The sequence below is a fragment of the Phyllobates terribilis genome, unplaced genomic scaffold (genome assembly GCF_046119375.1).
Source record: "Phyllobates terribilis strain yellow unplaced genomic scaffold, ASM4611937v1 Scaffold_7__3_contigs__length_470593459, whole genome shotgun sequence".
NCBI classification, from domain to species: domain Eukaryota; kingdom Metazoa; phylum Chordata; class Amphibia; order Anura; family Dendrobatidae; genus Phyllobates; species Phyllobates terribilis.
In genome coordinates this window covers 250,494,179-250,514,486 of record NW_027362767.1, presented here as the reverse complement: position 1 = coordinate 250,514,486, position 20,308 = coordinate 250,494,179, and the positions used below count along the sequence as shown (strand labels likewise).

At 51.3% G+C, this 20,308-nt stretch overlaps 1 protein-coding gene across 1 annotated transcript in view; it reads right to left on the bottom strand.

The window, feature by feature from the left end:
* Positions 1–4,165: 4,165 nt before the first annotated feature.
* UBAC1 (UBA domain containing 1) overlaps positions 4,166–20,308 on the bottom strand; it is a 75,103-nt gene continuing 58,960 nt past the window's right edge. The window contains exons 2-10 of the mRNA XM_073637797.1: positions 13,050–13,170; positions 12,888–12,961; positions 11,199–11,306; positions 10,876–10,978; positions 10,325–10,433; positions 9,929–10,148; positions 9,125–9,211; positions 8,647–8,785; positions 4,166–5,771 (exon numbers count right to left, since the gene is read on the bottom strand). Of these exons, the coding sequence (XP_073493898.1) occupies positions 5,656–5,771; positions 8,647–8,785; positions 9,125–9,211; positions 9,929–10,148; positions 10,325–10,433; positions 10,876–10,978; positions 11,199–11,306; positions 12,888–12,961; positions 13,050–13,170 (1,077 nt within the window). The 3' untranslated portion in view covers positions 4,166–5,655. The remainder of the gene's footprint in view (positions 5,772–8,646; positions 8,786–9,124; positions 9,212–9,928; positions 10,149–10,324; positions 10,434–10,875; positions 10,979–11,198; positions 11,307–12,887; positions 12,962–13,049; positions 13,171–20,308) is intronic.

Genomic DNA, 20,308 nt, shown 5'->3' with positions numbered 1-20,308 from the left:
TCACTTATCTGCGGAGTACTCACTGTGTAATTAAAAGTTCTCCAACTTTCTAATATATTTTGTTTCCATTCTGTATTTTTTGCAAGATCACTTATTGCTTTCAGTGAAAGAAGCATTTGTTTTTTTTTATATGACCTAAGCAATTCTCTGTGAGTGATGTACATCAGAAACTCACCTCTTTCCTGTTTTTTATAGTTTGCTGCAATGTGTCAGTCTGAAGCGTGGACCATCTAGCTCAGATAGGGTGGTCTGCACTGGAGAGTATTGTAGTAAACCCTTGACTAGTGGGTCTAAACAGCATTTCAGCCTCTGAATGTTTCCACTCACTGCCAGCAAGAACAAATTGTAAATGGCAAGGCATGGAAACAGAGTATATTAGAAAGTTTCCAGAAGTTTTGAAATGAATGGGGCTGAATAAGACTAAGCTGCAATACCAGACACAGCCACATCCAAAAGTATGGCACTGTGTCTGGTAAAGAAAAGCGAGCGCCACAGCCCCTTTACCAGGATGAAGAGTCAGACCCCCACCGATCTGATACCCTGAGGATAGGCCATCACTTTTGAAGAGTTGGATATTTCCCCCTCCCACCCCATTAAGCAGCAATCTAAAAGTGGCGGATGAGTCACCATATTGGTTGCCGCTCATTAAGCATTCATACCAGGCATATTGGTTCATTTAAATATATTTTTCCAAAAAATTAAAAAATACAAAATGACCAGAAAGAGTCCATGATCTGGTGCGAGCGCACACACACTAACACAGAGGAACAAAAAGCTCAATAAAAATAAATTAAAAAGAGCCCGCCTATTCGGTGATTACAGAAGCCTCCACTGACCCCAGTGCTCCCAGCATGGATCCCCCAGCATGGATCCCCCAGCATGGTGCTCCCAGCATGGTGCTCCCAGCATAGAGATCGTGCAGCAGCTCCAGAGGTATTTATTTCATCAGATATTTATTTTGTATATGTCACATTCAGCTTCAGGTCACAGTGGAGAAGCTGTAGAACTACAATGTCCAGGCTGTTAGATACTCTAAATAGGCTACTGGTGAACTACAAGTGACAGCATGCCCTGGTGGCCAATAGCGACTGGAGAGGCGAGGACTGTCGTGCTCTGGATTCATACATTCACTTGCAGATAGCATGCTTGAGGGTTTTTAAGAGGATTTGCACCCACATGCGGTATTAATTATGTCAGAAATAAGGTTTAACTAGTCCAAGGTGTCTGCGCTAGCCCCCCCTCAAACTGGTCCATGGAGCAGCCAACGGCTCCCCAGAGACCAATCCGCGGCACAGCCCCTCCGCCTCTGGCCTCGCACAGCGCAGCTTCGCCCCTCCGCCTCTGGCCTCGCACAGCGCAGCTTCGCCCCTCCGCCTCACACAGCGCAGCTTCGCCCCTCCGCCTCGCACAGCGCAGCTTCGCCCCTCCGCCTCTGGCCTCGCACAGCGCAGCTTCGCCCCCCCCTCCGCCTCTGGCCTCGCACAGCGCAGCTTCGCCCCCCCCTCCGCCTCTGGCCTCGCACAGCGCAGCTTCGCCCCCCCCTCCGCCTCTGGCCTCGCACAGCGCAGCTTCGCCCCCCCCTCCGCCTCTGGCCTCGCACAGCGCAGCTTCGCCCCCCCCTCCGCCTCTGGCCTCGCACAGCGCAGCTTCGCCCCCCCTCCGCCTCTGGCCTCGCACAGCGCAGCTTCGCCCCCCCTCCGCCTCTGGCCTCGCACAGCGCAGCTTCGCCCCCCCTCCGCCTCTGGCCTCGCACAGCGCAGCTTCGCCCCCCCTCCGCCTCTGGCCTCGCACAGCGCAGCTTCGCCCCTCCGCCTCTGGCCTTGCACAGCGCAGCTTCGCCCCTCCGCCTCTGGCCTCGCACAGCGCAGCTTCGCCCCTCCGCCTCTGGCCTCGCACAGCGCAGCTTCGCCCCTCCGCCTCGCACAGCGCAGCTTCGCCCCTCCGCCTCTGGCCTTGCACAGCGCAGCTTCGCCCCCCCCTCCGCCTCTGGCCTCGCACAGCGCAGCTTCGCCCCCCCCTCCGCCTCTGGCCTCGCACAGCGCAGCTTCGCCCCCCCCTCCGCCTCTGGCCTCGCACAGCGCAGCTTCGCCCCCCCCTCCGCCTCTGGCCTCGCACAGCGCAGCTTCGCCCCCCCTCCGCCTCTGGCCTCGCACAGCGCAGCTTCGCCCCCCCCTCCGCCTCTGGCCTCGCACAGCGCAGCTTCGCCCCCCCTCCGCCTCTGGCCTCGCACAGCGCAGCTTCGCCCCTCCGCCTCTGGCCTCGCACAGCGCAGCTTCGTCCCTCCGCCTCTGGCCTCGCACAGCGCAGCTTCGCCCCTCCGCCTCTGGCCTCGCACAGCGCAGCTTCGCCCCCCCTCCGCCTCTGGCCTCGCACAGCGCAGCTTCGCCCCCCCTCCGCCTCTGGCCTCGCACAGCGCAGCTTCGCCCCTCCGCCTCGCACAGCGCAGCTTCGCCCCTCCGCCTCGCACAGCGCAGCTTCGCCCCTCCGCCTCGCACAGCGCAGCTTCGCCCCTCCGCCTCGCACAGCGCAGCTTCGCCCCTCCGCCTCTGGCCTCGCACAGCGCAGCTTCGCCCCTCCGCCTCTGGCCTCGCACAGCGCAGCTTCGCCCCTCCGCCTCGCACAGCGCAGCTTCGCCCCTCCGCCTCTGGCCTTGCACAGCGCAGCTTCGCCCCCCCCTCCGCCTCTGGCCTCGCACAGCGCAGCTTCGCCCCCCCCTCCGCCTCTGGCCTCGCACAGCGCAGCTTCGCCCCCCCCTCCGCCTCTGGCCTCGCACAGCGCAGCTTCGCCCCTCCGCCTCTGGCCTCGCACAGCGCAGCTTCGCCCCTCCGCCTCTGGCCTCGCACAGCGCAGCTTCGCCCCTCCGCCTCGCACAGCGCAGCTTCGCCCCTCCGCCTCTGGCCTTGCACAGCGCAGCTTCGCCCCCCCCTCCGCCTCTGGCCTCGCACAGCGCAGCTTCGCCCCCCCCTCCGCCTCTGGCCTCGCACAGCGCAGCTTCGCCCCCCCCTCCGCCTCTGGCCTCGCACAGCGCAGCTTCGCCCCCCCCTCCGCCTCTGGCCTCGCACAGCGCAGCTTCGCCCCCCCTCCGCCTCTGGCCTCGCACAGCGCAGCTTCGCCCCCCCCTCCGCCTCTGGCCTCGCACAGCGCAGCTTCGCCCCCCCTCCGCCTCTGGCCTCGCACAGCGCAGCTTCGCCCCTCCGCCTCTGGCCTCGCACAGCGCAGCTTCGCCCCTCCGCCTCTGGCCTCGCACAGCGCAGCTTCGCCCCTCCGCCTCTGGCCTCGCACAGCGCAGCTTCGCCCCCCCTCCGCCTCTGGCCTCGCACAGCGCAGCTTCGCCCCCCCTCCGCCTCTGGCCTCGCACAGCGCAGCTTCGCCCCTCCGCCTCGCACAGCGCAGCTTCGCCCCTCCGCCTCGCACAGCGCAGCTTCGCCCCTCCGCCTCGCACAGCGCAGCTTCGCCCCTCCGCCTCGCACAGCGCAGCTTCGCCCCTCCGCCTCTGGCCTCGCACAGCGCAGCTTCGCCCCTCCGCCTCTGGCCTTGCACAGCGCAGCTTCGCCCCCCCCTCCGCCTCTGGCCTTGCACAGCGCAGCTTCGCCCCCCCCTCCGCCTCTGGCCTCGCACAGCGCAGCTTCGCCCCCCCCTCCGCCTCTGGCCTCGCACAGCGCAGCTTCGCCCCCCCTCCGCCTCTGGCCTCGCACAGCGCAGCTTCGCCCCTCCGCCTCTGGCCTCGCACAGCGCAGCTTCGCCCCTCCGCCTCTGGCCTCGCAAAGCGCAGCTTCGCCCCTCCGCCTCTGGCCTCGCACAGCGCAGCTTCGCCCCCCCTCCGCCTCTGGCCTCGCACAGCGCAGCTTCGCCCCTCCGCCTCTGGCCTCGCACAGCGCAGCTTCGCCCCTCCGCCTCGCACAGCGCAGCTTCGCCCCTCCGCCTCTGGCCTCGCACAGCGCAGCTTCGCCCCTCTGGCCTCGCACAGCGCAGCTTCGCCCCTCCGCCTCGCACAGCGCAGCTTCGCCCCTCCGCCTCGCACAGCGCAGCTTCGCCCCTCCGCCTCGCACAGCGCAGCTTCGCCCCTCCGCCTCGCACAGCGCAGCTTCGCCCCTCCGCCTCGCACAGCGCAGCTTCGCCCCTCCGCCTCGCACAGCGCAGCTTCGCCCCTCCGCCTCTGGCCTCGCACAGCGCAGCTTCGCCCCTCCGCCTCGCACAGCGCAGCTTCGCCCCTCCGCCTCTGGCCTCGCACAGCGCAGCTTCGCCCCTCCGCCTCTGGCCTCGCACAGCGCAGCTTCGCCCCTCCGCCTCTGGCCTCGCACAGCGCAGCTTCGCCCCTCCGCCTCTGGTCTTGCACAGCGCAGCTTCGCCCCTCCGCCTCTGGCCTTGCACAGCGCAGCTTCGCCCCTCCGCCTCTGGCCTTGCACAGCGCAGCTTTCAGCTCCATCTCTGGCCTTGCACGATGCAGTTTTCCTCTACACCTTGGGCCTTGCACGGCACTGCTTTTCCCTCCATCTCTGGCCTTACATAGTGCAGCTTTCCACTCGACCCCGGGCCTTGCATGGCACAACTGTCCACACCACCCCGGGGGCTTTTACAGCACCATTTTCTGCTACACCTTATGCCTTCACAGTAAAGCTGCCAGCAGTCCCCAGGATGTAGCCGTCCACTTTCCCCTTATCCCTCCAATGTCCAACCATCAGTGTCATCCATGCTATTATCAGATTGCAATAAAATTCATGATTCTGTAACCCTTCAGTCCAAAAATTCCAATACATGATTCTCACACTGACAAATAAAATAATCTGGAAACTCACCCCCCAGTATAATCCTATGCTGAGCAACGTTTACTGGATTCCTCTGATTAAAGGGATCGTCCTGCTTTTCCCACTCCCTGGCTGCATGTCGGCGTCTCACTACCAGCAGCCTGCGAGTCCTCATTTCATTCCCCAGAAGCCTTACAAAATCTAACAAGACACCAATCCTAACCCTTGTAGGCTCCATGTACTGCCACGACAGGCTGGGACACTTGTGTAGATGAATCAGAGAAAGCCCTTGTATAAAGGGGAAGTCTAGACCAGGGGATCCCAATAAAATGTGCTGGGAGCGATATTAGATTAGGGATTTCTGTAGGAACGTCTGATCTACCCAGAAGTCTGACCAAAGTTTTTTTCCTGCAGTAGTAAAGTTGATAATTGAGCATCGATCAGGCCCCGTTACTGCCGGACTAAAGCAACTTTACTCTTCATTTACCTCCTAAGGGTAACTTTACCACGGTTGTCAGAAGGAGCTTGCTAGGTGGCAGAAGGCATCATGGTGGTTATCCCCTTTTAAAAGTTGGTTTTCCCGTTTACAAAGTAGGAAAGCACATGACAACATCAGACCATAACCCAAAAGCACAGAATCGCCCCTATCCATCTGCCCGTCTAATCACAAAACAACCGCAATCACATCACAATTATAAGTAGGTTGGATGAGCAGATTAATGAAGCAGCGCACACTCACACTCTCCTGAGCAACAGAAATGACACCGGCCCAGAGGAGCTTCAAAAAGAAAAAAAGAAAATAAATCTCAGTGAGGTTTTGGTTTTCGCACTTTCCCTTCCCCACCAAGTCCAGGGACGCAGTAAATGGGGGGAAGGGGGAGGGGATCCTCTTCAGGGAGGGCAGCGTCTCCTACGTGCGGTTTAAGGTTTGGAAAATCCTAGATATCTGTAACATTACGGGGCCGGTCTCCGGGTCGTTCATCCACTGCGTGCTGTTCAATGGGTTTTCAAGCATATCTTCAAACGCTGCAAAAGGAAAAAGCATTATTTAGTGAAGGGACGGGCAAAATAGTAAAAAAAAATCTGGAAGTAGAAGGCAAAAAACAAAATCAGGCACATCGAAATGTCCAGACAATGCTGCATGATCAGAAATGCACTTTATGGAGCCTACCGATGGCCCGTACTTGGTCTGCGAAGCGCAGATGTATGAATCTGGTCTAGGCACGGCCAAAGCTTCCTCTAGCGGAGAGATCTATGGAGATCTTCCACTTAATGGAGCTGTGCAGCACCAATCTGACATTGAGTGTGGATAGTCCCCATTTCATGTAGCCACCTGCAGGTCAGGGAGATACCATGCAGGTGTCCAAATAATGCCTACCAGATGCCGAAGGGTTGCTTCCACCCGGCATGGGGAAGGGTTTTGCCAAGCCCGATGGTGGATCTGATTAAGGTTCCTCTGGCTTCTCAGAATTTTTAATTTTATAGGGTAAAATGACCATTCAGTCTCGGTGGAGTCGGTTACCAAGGTAAGGAACAAGGAACTAGAGCCTGCTGGGAGCTGGCCGGATCACCCCTGCGCTTCTCCTGTGCTGCAGAAGCCAAAGATGTCTTTGTGGGCAGCCTGGGAGAGCGATCAGTTCGGACCAGGGCGGCAACCATGCTGCCGGTCAGATCTGTCACTTGTCAGGAGCTCACCTCCACCAGCAAGGCAGGAAGCAGAGGGAGTTGTGTGCTCTTGTAGATAACATATTGTTAACAACCCCTTTAATTCCTACACTGGAAAACAGCACTTAAAAAAAGTACCAAGACAGTCCTGTAGAGAGAGAGCAGACCATGTATAACCCGACTCTGTGACGAGGCCGTGAACTCAAACAAGGGCAAAGTATTTAGAGTGTTGCTATTTCGGCTCTGGCACTGGCCTGTACTATATCTGTCAGCTGGGGCCTGGCAAGTTACGACTCCAATGACACGTCCCCTGTAACTGTACCTAGGCTGGGATTACCGGTGACACCAGATATGTCAGCGACAGCACAGAGGCCAGAACATCAGCGACAAATCCCACCATCATATATACATATGTTTCACACAGAACTAGTTGGCGTTTCAAGCAACCATTCAGGTTTACTTCTGGGAAAACTATTACTAGAATTGGTGCAAATTGATTCACACGTCGTCCACAACAGCGATCAGTGGCTGCTAGCCGGGAGCGGGAGAACCCCCTTACCTGACGACATCCGGGGCTCTTCTCTTGATTAGCAGGCCTGGCGGCACATCGACTGTGCATCACGCCGCAATGACAACAATGCACCAGGCCGGCTAATCAAAAGAAGAGCCGCAGATGCTATTGGGTGAGAAGCGATTCTCAGGGCTCCTATCCACTGGCCGATGAACTACGTAGAAATCGACTCACCAGCTCCATTTATTGGCTTTCCTCCAGGAGGAAGAAACCAGCCTCTCTAGTGCCAACTAATAGATATACAGCTAGGTCCAGAAATATCTGACCAGTGATGAAGCTTCGTGATTACAGATCTGCAGGCTGCTATTTTGCTATTTTGGATTTAAAATGAAACAACTGAGATGCAATTATAGTGGAGACTTTCAGGTTTAATTAGAGGTGTTGAGCAAAAATATCCTGTGAGATCTTTAGGAATTGCAGCCATTTTTCTACAAAGTCTAATTTCAGGGGCTCAAAAGTAATTGGACAAATTAACTTTACCATAAATAAAATGTTCATATTTTATACTTTGCAGAGAATCCTTTATAAGCAATGACGTCTGAAGTCTGGAGGCCATGGACGTCACCATCGCTGGTTTCCTCTTCTGTGATTGTTTGCCGCCTTTACTGCAGTGACTTCAGTGGTTTCTTGTCTGTGGCTCTTTCTGCCTTACGTCTTGTCTTCATCCTGTGAAATGCGGCTCGATGGGTTCAGATCTGTCGATGACTCGACCATTGCAGAATATCCCACTTCTTTGCAGGATGTTTTGGGTTATTGTCCATCTGTCCTGTGAAGCTCCGTCCAATCACCCTTGCTCGGTTGAATCTGAGCAGAGTATCGCCCTGTACACACAGGATTCATCCAACTGCTTCTGTCTTCAGTCACACCATCAATAACCACTAAGGCTGATTAATGGTTTGCACCTTGTTGTGAACCCTCAGCATTTGCTCTCATTAAGTCTTCTCTTTATGGTAGACTTAGATATTGAAGCACCTTTCTGCTCTCTCTCTCATGGATATCTTTGTTTTTTTTTAGCCCAATGATGGTCTGTTTCTCTTTCATTGAGCACTCCTTTGACTGCATGTTGTGGGTTCACAGGAACAGCTTCCAAATGCAAATGTCACCCCTGGAATCAGCTCCAGACCTTTTACCTTCTTAACTGATGATGAATTAACGAGTGAAAAGCCCATGCAGCCCATAAAGAGCTTTTGAGATAATTGTCCAATTGCTTTTAGTCCATTTAAAAAAAAGGCAGCTACATATTAAAGAGCTGTAATTCCTAAACCCTTCATCCAATTAGGATGTGAATACCCTCAAATTAAAGCTGAGAGCCTGCATTTTAGGCCCATATTGATAATATAACTATCTTGAATATGTTTTGGTAAACAGCCAAAATGCCAAACTTGTGTGACTGTCCAAATATTTCTGGACCTAACTGTAGCCTTTATTACAACAAGACTAAGCATAATACTGAAACTGGGAGTCTCCTGGAAAAGACATATCTATAGTCAGCTGTTCTGGGGTTCTGGCTTCTGCTTGGATGGCTGGGTTAGAGTATAATGCTTCATTCCTCCTGAGGGGGCGCTACAGGTGTAATAAACAGTCACTCTCCTCCACCAGCTCATGACAATAACAGATGATCACAGAAGAAAATTAGTCCATTGTCTGGTCATCTAAGGCACTTACCTAGTAGAGTTTTGGGGTTGGTTAGACCTAGTTGTACGACAGGGTTGTCAAGGATGGCTTGGAATAAAGGACTGGAGGTGTCGATTCCTTTGTCCAAATCCTCTGGTGAAGGTTTCTTGTCTCCCAGCAGCCACTCGCACTGAAATAACAAGCGGCTGGGTGATCATGGTGTTCTGGATTACAGCACATTATATCCGGTCTACGAGGCTCCTCATACTTTACACAGTGACCATAATCACAATCACGTTATGATCACTGACCAAATCCTTTAATCTGGTGCATATTATGGTCCCGAAATCCCGATAATCTGGAGACAAAAATAGTCTCATGTCAGATTAACAGGAGTTTGCTGGACAGTTGTCACTTGGGGTGTCAATATATAGAGTTAGCTAACGGGTGGAGGGAGTTCCCTAAGGTCATACATCGCCTATAACAGGCTCGCAGGGGCACCTCTGGGGGTGTCAGTTGTGATACTCACCGCTGCGTCCTGCTGATTGTTGTTCACTCGGAGGGCATCAATCACTTCTTTTTCATCAAAGCCCATTTCCATCAAAGCTATAACAGCCTAGAATGCAAAAACTAAGTTACTCAAACCTGATCACGGCAGCGCCATGCTGTAAATGTACATTAAAGTGGATTTCTGATTTGGAAAACTGCTGTCCCCCAGCTTTAAGAAAACAAACAAACTGTTTATTACTCACCCTCCCCGGGTCCAGCGCTGAGTCTCCACCGCTGCTCCTGGTGTCTATCATGGATTGCAGCTCTGACGTCACGTCGACAGCACTGCAACTAATCAGTGGGCTCAATGGCTCTGCCCGAGTTGACTGCACAAACCGATCAGAGCCGCTCAGTTCCGTCATTGTAATTGTTTGCAGCGCTGCAGCCAATCGGTGAGATCAGTGGCTTCGAGCTGCAGTGCTGTCCACTTAACGTCTGTGCTACAGACAATAGACACCAAGAGCAGCAGCGGGGACTCAGTGCTGGACCTGCGGACGGGAAGTTAAGAACAAACTGCAAATTACAGCATAAAACCCCTTTAAGCTGGAATTCAGACGTCCATGAAACACAGTCCATATATGAACTGGCCCACCAGCCACCCCATGTGTCACTGTCCATAAGGCTTGTGTTTCACAGGTGTCTGAATTTGGCCTTAGCTCTACGTTTGCCCTATATACTGGGAAAAACTCCAGGCTTATACATTAAGGACAGTGAATATAATCGTGGAGAAACGTTTGGCGCACTCTGGTCTGTTCACACCTGCAAAATTCTGCATTTCACTTACACGGGGATCAGGGCGAAATTCTCTTTTCCTCCGGATTTTCTTAAAAATTTCTGTAAGTTCATCTTTAGGGTCCTCTGCGGTCGCTCCTTCGCTTGACCTCGAGTCCGTTGATGCTGAAGCACCGGCCACGTCCGATGCGTTCTCATTTGGGAGCGGCGTATCTGCTGCTGGATCATCGGCATGTTCAATCAACCACTCCATGGCCTGCGTGACCGACATGCTGCAAAATTAAAGCATCAGAGGTAAAAATAATATACCGGGAGGAGATAGCGGCACATCCATCCATCAAAGTATTACATGGCCAGCTATTTATATTCATGGCTGCCATGGAATACAAAATTTCCTCTGCAGCCGCATTTTCCACGGGTGACAAGACACGACTGCAGAAGTACCTACTGATTTAACCGGAGGGCCTTCACTGCTCGGCTCTCAGGGAATCCCATCTCTGTGAGCTGCCGTAATGCCATTTCATCCACTCGATCCTCCTCATCCTCGTCTAGCATGGCTGAAATCAAAGAAAAGCCCAGCCTAAGTCAGGCAGGATTTGTGGTAGGCCTGCAGAGTAATATGGCAGGGAAGCTGCAGGAGAGTAAGTCAATCCAAGAAAGGACCCCAATGTTACATAGAGATGGTAAAAATCGATTTGCAGGTTGTGGTCCAGCAGCCATGTCATCAATCTGTGGCTGCTGGACAGGAACCCTGCGTACCACCACTTAACCGATGGCATCCCCAGCTCCTCTCTTGATTAGCCGGCCTGGCGTGACAACATCGTTGCAGTGGGAAGAACATGTGACGTGACACTGGCAGATCAAAAGAAGAGCCGCAGATGCCGGCAGGTAGGAGGCGGCTCGCAGGGCTCCCGTCCAGTTGCCATAGATCACTGACGTGGCCACTGCACTGGGTCCTGCAAACTATTCCCACTCTCTCTAATGTCAACCCATACTTGCCATTTGCCTTTTTAAAGAGCTCGACTGCGTCAGGATTCAGCGCTAGCAACTTCTGTGCAACTTCAATAAGAGACACAAGGATCTTCCGAAGCTCTGTCTGAAACTGTAGGAGAAAAGCAAATGTGAAAAATCTGTGCGGAGGATGAGGAGGGGGGATAACATGCAGACATGGAGCCTTATTAGCTAGGACAGAGAATGAAGAGTGTCACTCGGCAAGACTTGCTCCTCTACCGGAGCTTAAGGACATTTCCCAGGGTGCGATTACACCCCCCCGTAAGTGGAAAGACCGGTCTTTTCATCCCTCGGAGTCGCACGGTACTCACATCTCTCATGTTGTGATGAGCAACGGTCCGATCTGCCGTGCGGGCTGGGAGGCCGGCAGTAGCCTTGAGAATGGCGTCCTTGTCTGGAGCCTTTTGATCCTGTTTACGCTGCAAAGTACAAGTCAGTTGGCATCAGAGATATATATTTACTTATTTTTACTTAAAAGGGGGTCGCTAAACACTGATATGAATTAGGTCATCAGATAGGTGGTGGTCAGACCCCCAGCTGATACCTGGTGCCACAGCCCCTGGATGTGAACAGTACGCCATAGCTCTGTACACTATGTGGTGGCAGTTCTAGGTGACTGCAAATCGACTCCCATTGAAGGATCAATCATTAATGCATCCTGGAAAACCCTTTACATTTCAGGATGGGCAAAACAAAAATTAGGTTTGATGTAGTTAGTAAATCGTTGGTCTCCTTTTACTTCCCTGCAGAAACCACCTGCCCGTCATCCACATGCCTGTGGCAGCACAGGCGATCACTGGCCTCGGCAGTGTATGGGGCCACAGAGACCAGTGACTGGCTGCAGTGGTCATGTAGGTAGATGGCAGGTGACCGCTATAAAGAAGTAAACAGAGAGCGCTGCAGATGCGACTTTTTATTTTCTACAAAAAAGAGAAAAGAAAAACGGCACCATTCATAACTCACACAACTTGAAAGGATAACAGCACACATCTCACCATTAGGCCACGGCCCCACTATCAGTATTTGGTCAGTATTTTTTCTCAGGAGTGGGAGCCAAAACCAGGAGTGGGTGATAAATGCAGAATTGGTGACTTGTTTCTATTATACCTTTTCTCTGATTGTTCCTCACCTGGTTTTGGCTCCAACTCCTGAGAAAAAATACTGACCGAATACTGACCAAATACTGATAGTGGGGCCGTGACCTTCACCAGGTGCTTCACCAAATGCAAGATTTTCGTAAAACTTCGAAGAAAGAAAAGGCGGCACTCTCTGTCCCATAAAAATGTATTTTATTGCAAAATCATTAAGAAATGGATGCAGGAGAATACAGGTGCAAGAGACAGACGACAGCAGTTTCGCACACGATTGCCCAAACACCATTGAAGAACCATTGTGTGCGAAACGGCTGTCGTCGTCTCTTGCACCTGCATTCTCCTGCATCCATTTCTTAATGATTTTGCAATAAAATACATTTTTAATGGGACATTGAGTGCCGCCTTTCCTCTCTTTGGACTTTTTATTTTCTGCCTTACTTTTCCCAATCCCCGAACACCCATTTAACGTGTAGCTCCATCTACAAGGTGACATTTTAGGTCCAGCTTTACGATGGTCTAAATTCATTGATCACCAAAGCAAAGGAGCAGACGTACTTAGCTCAGCGCTGCCTTCCTACAAGACAGGAGACAAACAAACTCATAGACTGTCTATTGAGACAGTCTTCAATCTCAAATGAGAGCATCGATCAATGGGAAGGGGACTCACTGCCTGGACCCCTACAATGAAAATGTGTCACATGTCAAAAGATTCCTGAAAGTGAAGTTTAATAAAAAATTATACATTTCTAGCTCCTGCCAGTAGGGGGAGCTCAATGCATACACATTTATTAAAGGGTTTTTCCACCCTAAGATAAACTTTTCGCAAACAGTGCAGCTTTCCAAAATACTAAAATGTATGCTTTTATGATTCAACTAAAGCAGCCGGTTCGGGCAGTTCTCACGCACCTTCTCCTCTGCCGATACGTCGGACATCTTTGGTGGTGGGGGAGGGGCCCTCTTTTTGACTAACAACAAGACATCTGGTGGGAGACAACATAGATGAGTACACTACTGACCACGGCAGTAACACCCCCACCCTCCGCAGTGCCCCCCGCATCCCTGTGACACCTCTGTCCTGGATATTTTCTTCGGCCACCGTCTTGGTATCTGACAGAACTCTCTCGGTGGAGGCGTGCACCAGCTTGTGATGGGTGAGGCTCTTGGGGTCTTCCAGACTGCCATGGGCACACTGCATGCACAAAGAGGAGACCCCAAGTGTTATTAAGGGAAATAAATACCAAATAATTTATAAAAGGATATTCCGATCTCAGACACGACATAATGGAAGACTGAGCAAGGAGTAATTGTACCAGGCTGACAGTAGAGGTCGACTCATGGACTTATATTTTTAGGACGCCCTGTTAGTCCCCCGGTTACATCTTCCTGCTTTATACAGTACAACCGCAGTATCCGTTACTCACATCACCCCTCCTGGTGCCAAACATGACGTCAGCTCCCACAACGCCCACTGATTACTGCAGCGGAGACTGACACCGAACCTGTGCCGAGTCTGATCCTGGATATACAGCACACATGGAAAACTCTGGCCCGTGGGTCAAATCTGGCCTGTGACACCAGAACCACCATCCCTATAGGGGCCCATTATTGGGTATGGAGGACTATGTGGGGCCCATTATTGGGTATGGAGGACTATGTGGGGCCCATTATACTGTATGGAGGACTATGTGGGGCCCATTATTGGGTATGGAGGACTATGTGGGGCCCATTATTGGGTATGGAGGACTATGTGGGGCCCATTATTGGGTATGGAGGACTATGTGGGGCCCATTATTGGGTATGGAGGACTATGTGGGGCCCATTATACTGTATGGAGGACTATGTGGGGCCCATTATTGGGTATGGAGGACTATGTGGGGCCCATTATTGGGTATGGAGGACTATGTGGGGCCCATTATTGGGTATGGAGGACTATGTGGGGCCCATTATTGGGTATGGAGGACTATGTGGGGCCCATTATTGGGTATGGAGGACTATGTGGGGCCCATTATACTGTATGGAGGACTATGTGGGGCCCATTATTGGGTATGGAGGACTATGTGGGGCCCATTATTGGGTATGGAGGACTATGTGGGGCCCATTATTGGGTATGGAGGACTATGTGGGGCCCATTATTGGGTATGGAGGACTATGTGGGGCCCATTATTGGGTATGGAGGACTATGTGGGGCCCATTATTTGGTATGGAGGACTATATGGGGCCCATTATTGGGTATGGAGGACTATGTGGGGCCCATTATTGGGTATGGAGGACTATTTGGGGCCCATTATTGGGTATGGAGGACTATGTGGGGCCCATTATTGGGTATGGAGGACTATGTGGGGCCCATTATTGGGTATGGAGGACTATGTGGGGCCCATTATTGGGTATGGAGGACTATGTGGGGCCCATTATACCGTATGGAGGACTATGTGGGGCCAATTATACCGTATGGAGGACTATGTGGGGCCCATTATACCGTATGGAGGACTATGTGGGGCCCATTATACCGTATGGAGGACTATGTGGGGCCCATTATACCGTATGGAGGACTATGTGGGGCCCATTATACCGTATGGAGGACTATGTGAGGCCCATTATACCGTATGGAGGACTATGTGGGGCCCATTATACCGTATGGAGGACTATGTGGGGCCCATTATACCGTATGGAGGACTATGTTGGGCCCATTATACCGTATGGAGGACTTTGTGGGGCCCATTATACCGTATGGAGGACTATGTGGGGCCATTATTCTGTATGGAGGACTATGTGGGGTCATTATTCTGTATGGAGGACTATGTGGGGCCCATTATTCTGTATGGAGGTCTATGTGGGGCCCATTATACTGTATGGAGGACTATGTGGGGCCATTATACTGTATGGAGGACTTTGTGGGGCCCATTATTCTCTATGGAGGTCTATGTGGAGCCCATTATACTGTATGGAGGACTATGTGGGGCCCATTATACTGTATGGAGGACTATGTGGGGCCCAGGATTCCAGCGATCAGACGACCAGCAAGTTATCCCTGGAAATAACCCTTTAAGGCCGCCTGCCTGCAAAACTACTTAACATTAATATGGTTTTCCAGTTTGCTTTCGTGTTAAACCATTATATGATTAACATCTGCTTGCTGTCTGTGAATGGAAACATTAATTGGTCAGGATGTAGGGATTCTCTAAATTTTACACATGTCTTGTTCACACAGCGGAAGAGAAACCTCTGGCACCCGGCATTCACTGGCAGCAAGCAGAGATCTAGAAAAACAGAGAGGAATAAAAACACAAAGTTTACTAGAGAGATGCTAAACTTTTCATTATACCATGGCCCCCTCAGGGGGGTCTGCAGAGACCCCCAAACAGCCACCAACTGTGCAGGGTAATACAGTATGGCGGACCAGGACAAAGCGCAAGACCAGTGCTGCATCCTCAGGATGAGTGAGGGTCCCTGAGATAAGACCACCACCTATCAAGTAATGGCGCCATATTAGTCATGGAGCCTTTAAAAAAAAAAAACAACAACCCTATAATGGCAGATCAAAGACTAAGAGCTTCCCATCTACTTCCTAGATTAATTCCACGGTGGTCAGGATCTCCGCTTGCTGTCAGTCATTTATTAAGTGCTTCACTGCGGACTCCCGCTGGATTTTTTATCATCCGTCCAGTCATCAGAGATGTTTCTTGACACGAGCTGTCAACCTCTACGTCCATCGTGTGACCGGGACAGATTGTAATCCACGTAACCATTCAAGGTTTACAATGAAAGACAGCAAGCAGAGATGCTGGAAACCAAAAGGGATCGGTCAAATATACTGGAAAATTAATAGGAATATCATTAAAGAGGTTTATTTCCATCATTAAACTCATGGAATTAGCCATAAATGTCTGAGCAATAGGATTCTGATTAGACGACCCTGAAAACAGGGGTTATCGGTCCAGAAACTGCACATATCCATGTATTAACCCATAAAACAACTCCAAAGGTGTCAGAGGGTAACGAATAAAGAAACCCCCAATACCCTCCAAATCTGAAAATCCATAGGGACCAATTAAAAAACTCTGTCCATTTATCAGGGACCGCGGCTTCTGTAGATGCATCTGGTTAATGTATCCGCATGTATATTTCATATGTGTAGTAATACAACCTCCACCAGCCGTCACTGGGAACACCAACGCTTCAAAGGGGGATTTATACTTCACTCGGTAACCCAAAAAGCATGATTATAGGCCACAAAATAAATAAGCAACTGGAAGACTCACTGTGATAATCAGTAAGTGATAGAAATCTGTGCTCTAAGAAGTGACCCCTCCCAGCATCCGTAGCACTGAGCATGTGCATAATATGACAGCCACTCATACAGTATACAGACGATCAGTGCTGCCCTCCTGTATATGACAGCCCCTCATACAGTATACAGATGATCAGTGCTGCCCCCTGTATATGACAGCCCCTCATACAGTATACAGATGATCAGTGCTGCCCTCCTGTATATGACAGCCCCTCATACAGTATACAGATGATCAGTGCTGCCCCCTGTATATGACAGCCCCTCATACAGTATACAGATGATCAGTGCTGCCCCCTCCTGTATATGACAGCCCCTCATACAGTATACAGACGATCAGTGCTGCCCTCCTGTATATGACAGCCCCTCATACAGTATACAGATGATCAGTGCTACCCCGCTGTATATGACAGACACTCATACAGTATACAGACGATAAGTGCTGCCCTCCTGTATATGACAGCCCCTCATACAGTATACAGATGATCAGTGCTGCCCTTGTATATGACAGCCCCTCATACAGTATACAGATGATCAGTGCTGACCTACTGTATATGACAGCACCTCATACAGTATACAGATGATCAGTGCTGACCTCCTGTATATGACAGCCCCTCATACAGTATACAGATGATCAGTGCTGCCCCCTCCTGTATATGACAGCACCTCATACAGTATACAGATGATCAGTGCTGCCCCTGTATATGACAGCCCCTCATACAGTATACAGACGATCAGTGCTGCCCTCCTGTATATGACAGCCCCTCATACAGTATACAGATGATCAGTGCTGACCTCCTGTATATGACAGCCCCTCATACAGTATACAGATGATCAGTGCTGACCTCCTGTATATGACAGCCCCTCATACAGTATACAGATGATCAGTGCTACCCCCTCCTGAATATGACATCCCCTCATACAGTATACAGATGATCAGTGCTGCCCCCTCCTGTATATGACAGCCCCTCATACACTATACAGATGATCAGTGCTGCCCACTCCTGTATATGACAGCCCCTCATACAGTATACAGATGATCAGTGCTGCCCACTCCTGTATATGACAGCCCCTCATACAGTATACAGATGATCAGTGCTGCCCCCTCCTGTATATGACAGCCCCTCATACAGTATACAGATGATCAGTGCTGACCCCTCCTGTATATGACAGCCCCTCATACAGTATACAGATGATCAGTGCTGCCCCCTCCTGTATATGACAGCCCCTCATACAGTATACAGATGATCGGTGCTGCCCACTCCAGTATATGACAGCCCCTCATACAGTATACAGATGATCAGTGCTGCCCCCTCCTGTATATGACAGCCCCTCATACAGTATACAGATGATCAGTGCTGCCCACTCCAGTATATGACAGCCCCTCATACAGTATACAGATGATCAGTGCTGCCCCCTCCTGTATATGACAGCCCCTCATACAGTATACAGATGATCAGTGCTGCCCCCTCCTGTATATGATAGCCCCTCATACAGTATACAGATGATCAGTGCTGCCACCTGTATAGGACAGCCCCTCATACAGTATACAGATGATCAGTGCTGCCCCCTCCTGTATATGACAGCCCATCATACAGTATACAGATGATCAGTGCCCCCTGTATATGACAGACCCTCATACAGTATACAGATGATCAGTGCTGCCCCCTCCTGTATATGACAGCCCCGCATACAGTATACAGATGATCAGTGCTGCCCCCTCCTATATATGACAGCCCCTCATACAGTATACAGATGATCAGTGCTGCCCCCCCTGTATATGACAGCCCCTCATACAGTATACAGATGATAAGTGCTGCCCCCTCCAGTATATGACAGCCCCTCATACAGTATACAGATCAGTGCTGCCCCCTCCTGTATATGACAGCCCCAATACAGTATACAGATGATCAGTGCTGCCCCCTCCTGTATATGACAGCCCCTCATACAGTATACAGATGATCAGTGCTGCCCCCTCCTGTATATGATAGCCCCTCATACAGTATACAGATGATCAGTGCTGCCCCTGTATATGACAGCCCCTAATACAGTATACAGATGATCAGTGCTGCCCCCTCCTGTATATGACAGCCCCTCATACAGTATACAGATGATCAATGCTGCCCCTCCTGTATATGACAGCCCCTCATACAGTATACAGATGATCAGTGCTGCCCTCCTGTAAATGACAGCCCCTCATACAGTATACAGATGATCAGTGCTGCCCTCCTGTAAATGACAGCCCCTCATACAGTATACAGATGATCAGTGCTGCCCCCTCCTGTATGACAGCCCCTCATACAGTATACAGATGATCAGTGCTGCCCCCTCCTGTATGACAGCCCCTCATACAGTATACAGATGATCAGTGCTGCCCCCTCTTGTATATGACAGCCCCTCATACAGTATACAGATGATCAGTGCTGCCCCCTCCTGTATATGACAGCCCCTCATACAGTATACAGATGATCAGTGCTGCCCCCTCCTGTATATGACAGCCCCTCATACAGTATACAGATGATCAGTGCTGCCCCCTCCTGTATATGACAGCCCCTCATACAGTATACAGATGATCAGTGATGCCCCCCTGTATATGACAGCCCCTCATACAGTATACAGATGATCAGTGCTGCCCCTGTATATGACAGCCCCTCATACAGTATACAGATAATCAGTGCTGCCCCCTTTTGTATATGACAGCCCCTCATACAGTATACAGATAATCAGTGCTGCCCCCTGTATATGACAGCCCCTCATACAGTATACAGATGATCAGTGCTGCCTCCTCTTGTATATGACAGCCCCTCATACAGTATACAGATGATCAGTGCTGTCCCCTCCTGTATATGACAGCCCCTCATACAGTATTCAGATTATCAGTGCTGCCCCCTCCTGTATATGATAGCCCCTCATACAGTATACAGATGATCAGTGCTGCCCCCTCCTGTATATGACAGCCCCTCATACAGTATACAGATGATCAGTGCTGCCCCCTCCTGTATATGACAGCCCATCATACAGTATACAGATGATCAGTGCTGCCCCCCCCCTGTATATGACAGCCCCTCATACAGTATAGATGATCAGTGATGCCCCCCTGTATATGACAGCCCCTCATACAGTATACAGATGATCAGTGCTGCCCCTGTATATGACAGCCCCTCATACAGTATACAGATGATCAGTGCCCCCCTGTATATGACAGCCCCTCATACATTATACAGATGATCAGTGCTGCCCCTCCTGTATATGACAGCCCCTCATACAGTATACAGATGATCAGTGCTGCCCCCTCCTGTATATGACAGCCCCTCATACAGTATACAGATGATCAGTGCTGCCCCCTCCTGTATATGACAGCCCCTCATACAGTATACAGATGATCAGTGCTGCCCCCTCCTGTATATGACAGCCCCTCATACAGTATACAGATGATCAGTGATGCCCCCCTGTATATGACAGCCCCTCATACAGTATACAGATGATCAGTGCTGCCCCTGTATATGACAGCCCCTCATACAGTATACAGATAATCAGTGCTGCCCCCTTTTGTATATGACAGCCCCTCATACAGTATACAGATGATCAGTGCTGCCCCCTGTATATGACAGCCCCTCATACAGTATACAGATGATCAGTGCTGCCCCCTCCTGTATATGATAGCCCCTCATACAGTATACAGATGATCAGTGCTGCCTCCTCTTGTATATGACAGCCCCTCATACAGTATACAGATGATCAGTGCTGCCCCCTCCTGTATATGACAGCACCTCATACAGTATTCAGATTATCAGTGCTGCCCCCTCCTGTATATGATAGCCCCTCATACAGTATACAGATGATCAGTGCTGCCCCCTCCTGTATATGACAGCCCCTCATACAGTATACAGATGATCAGTGCTGCCCCCTTCTGTATATGACAGCCCATCATACAGTATACAGATGATCAGTGCTGCCCCCTCCTGTATATGACAGCCCCTCATACAGTATACAGATGATCAGTGATGCCCCCCTGTATATGACAGCCCCTCATACAGTATAC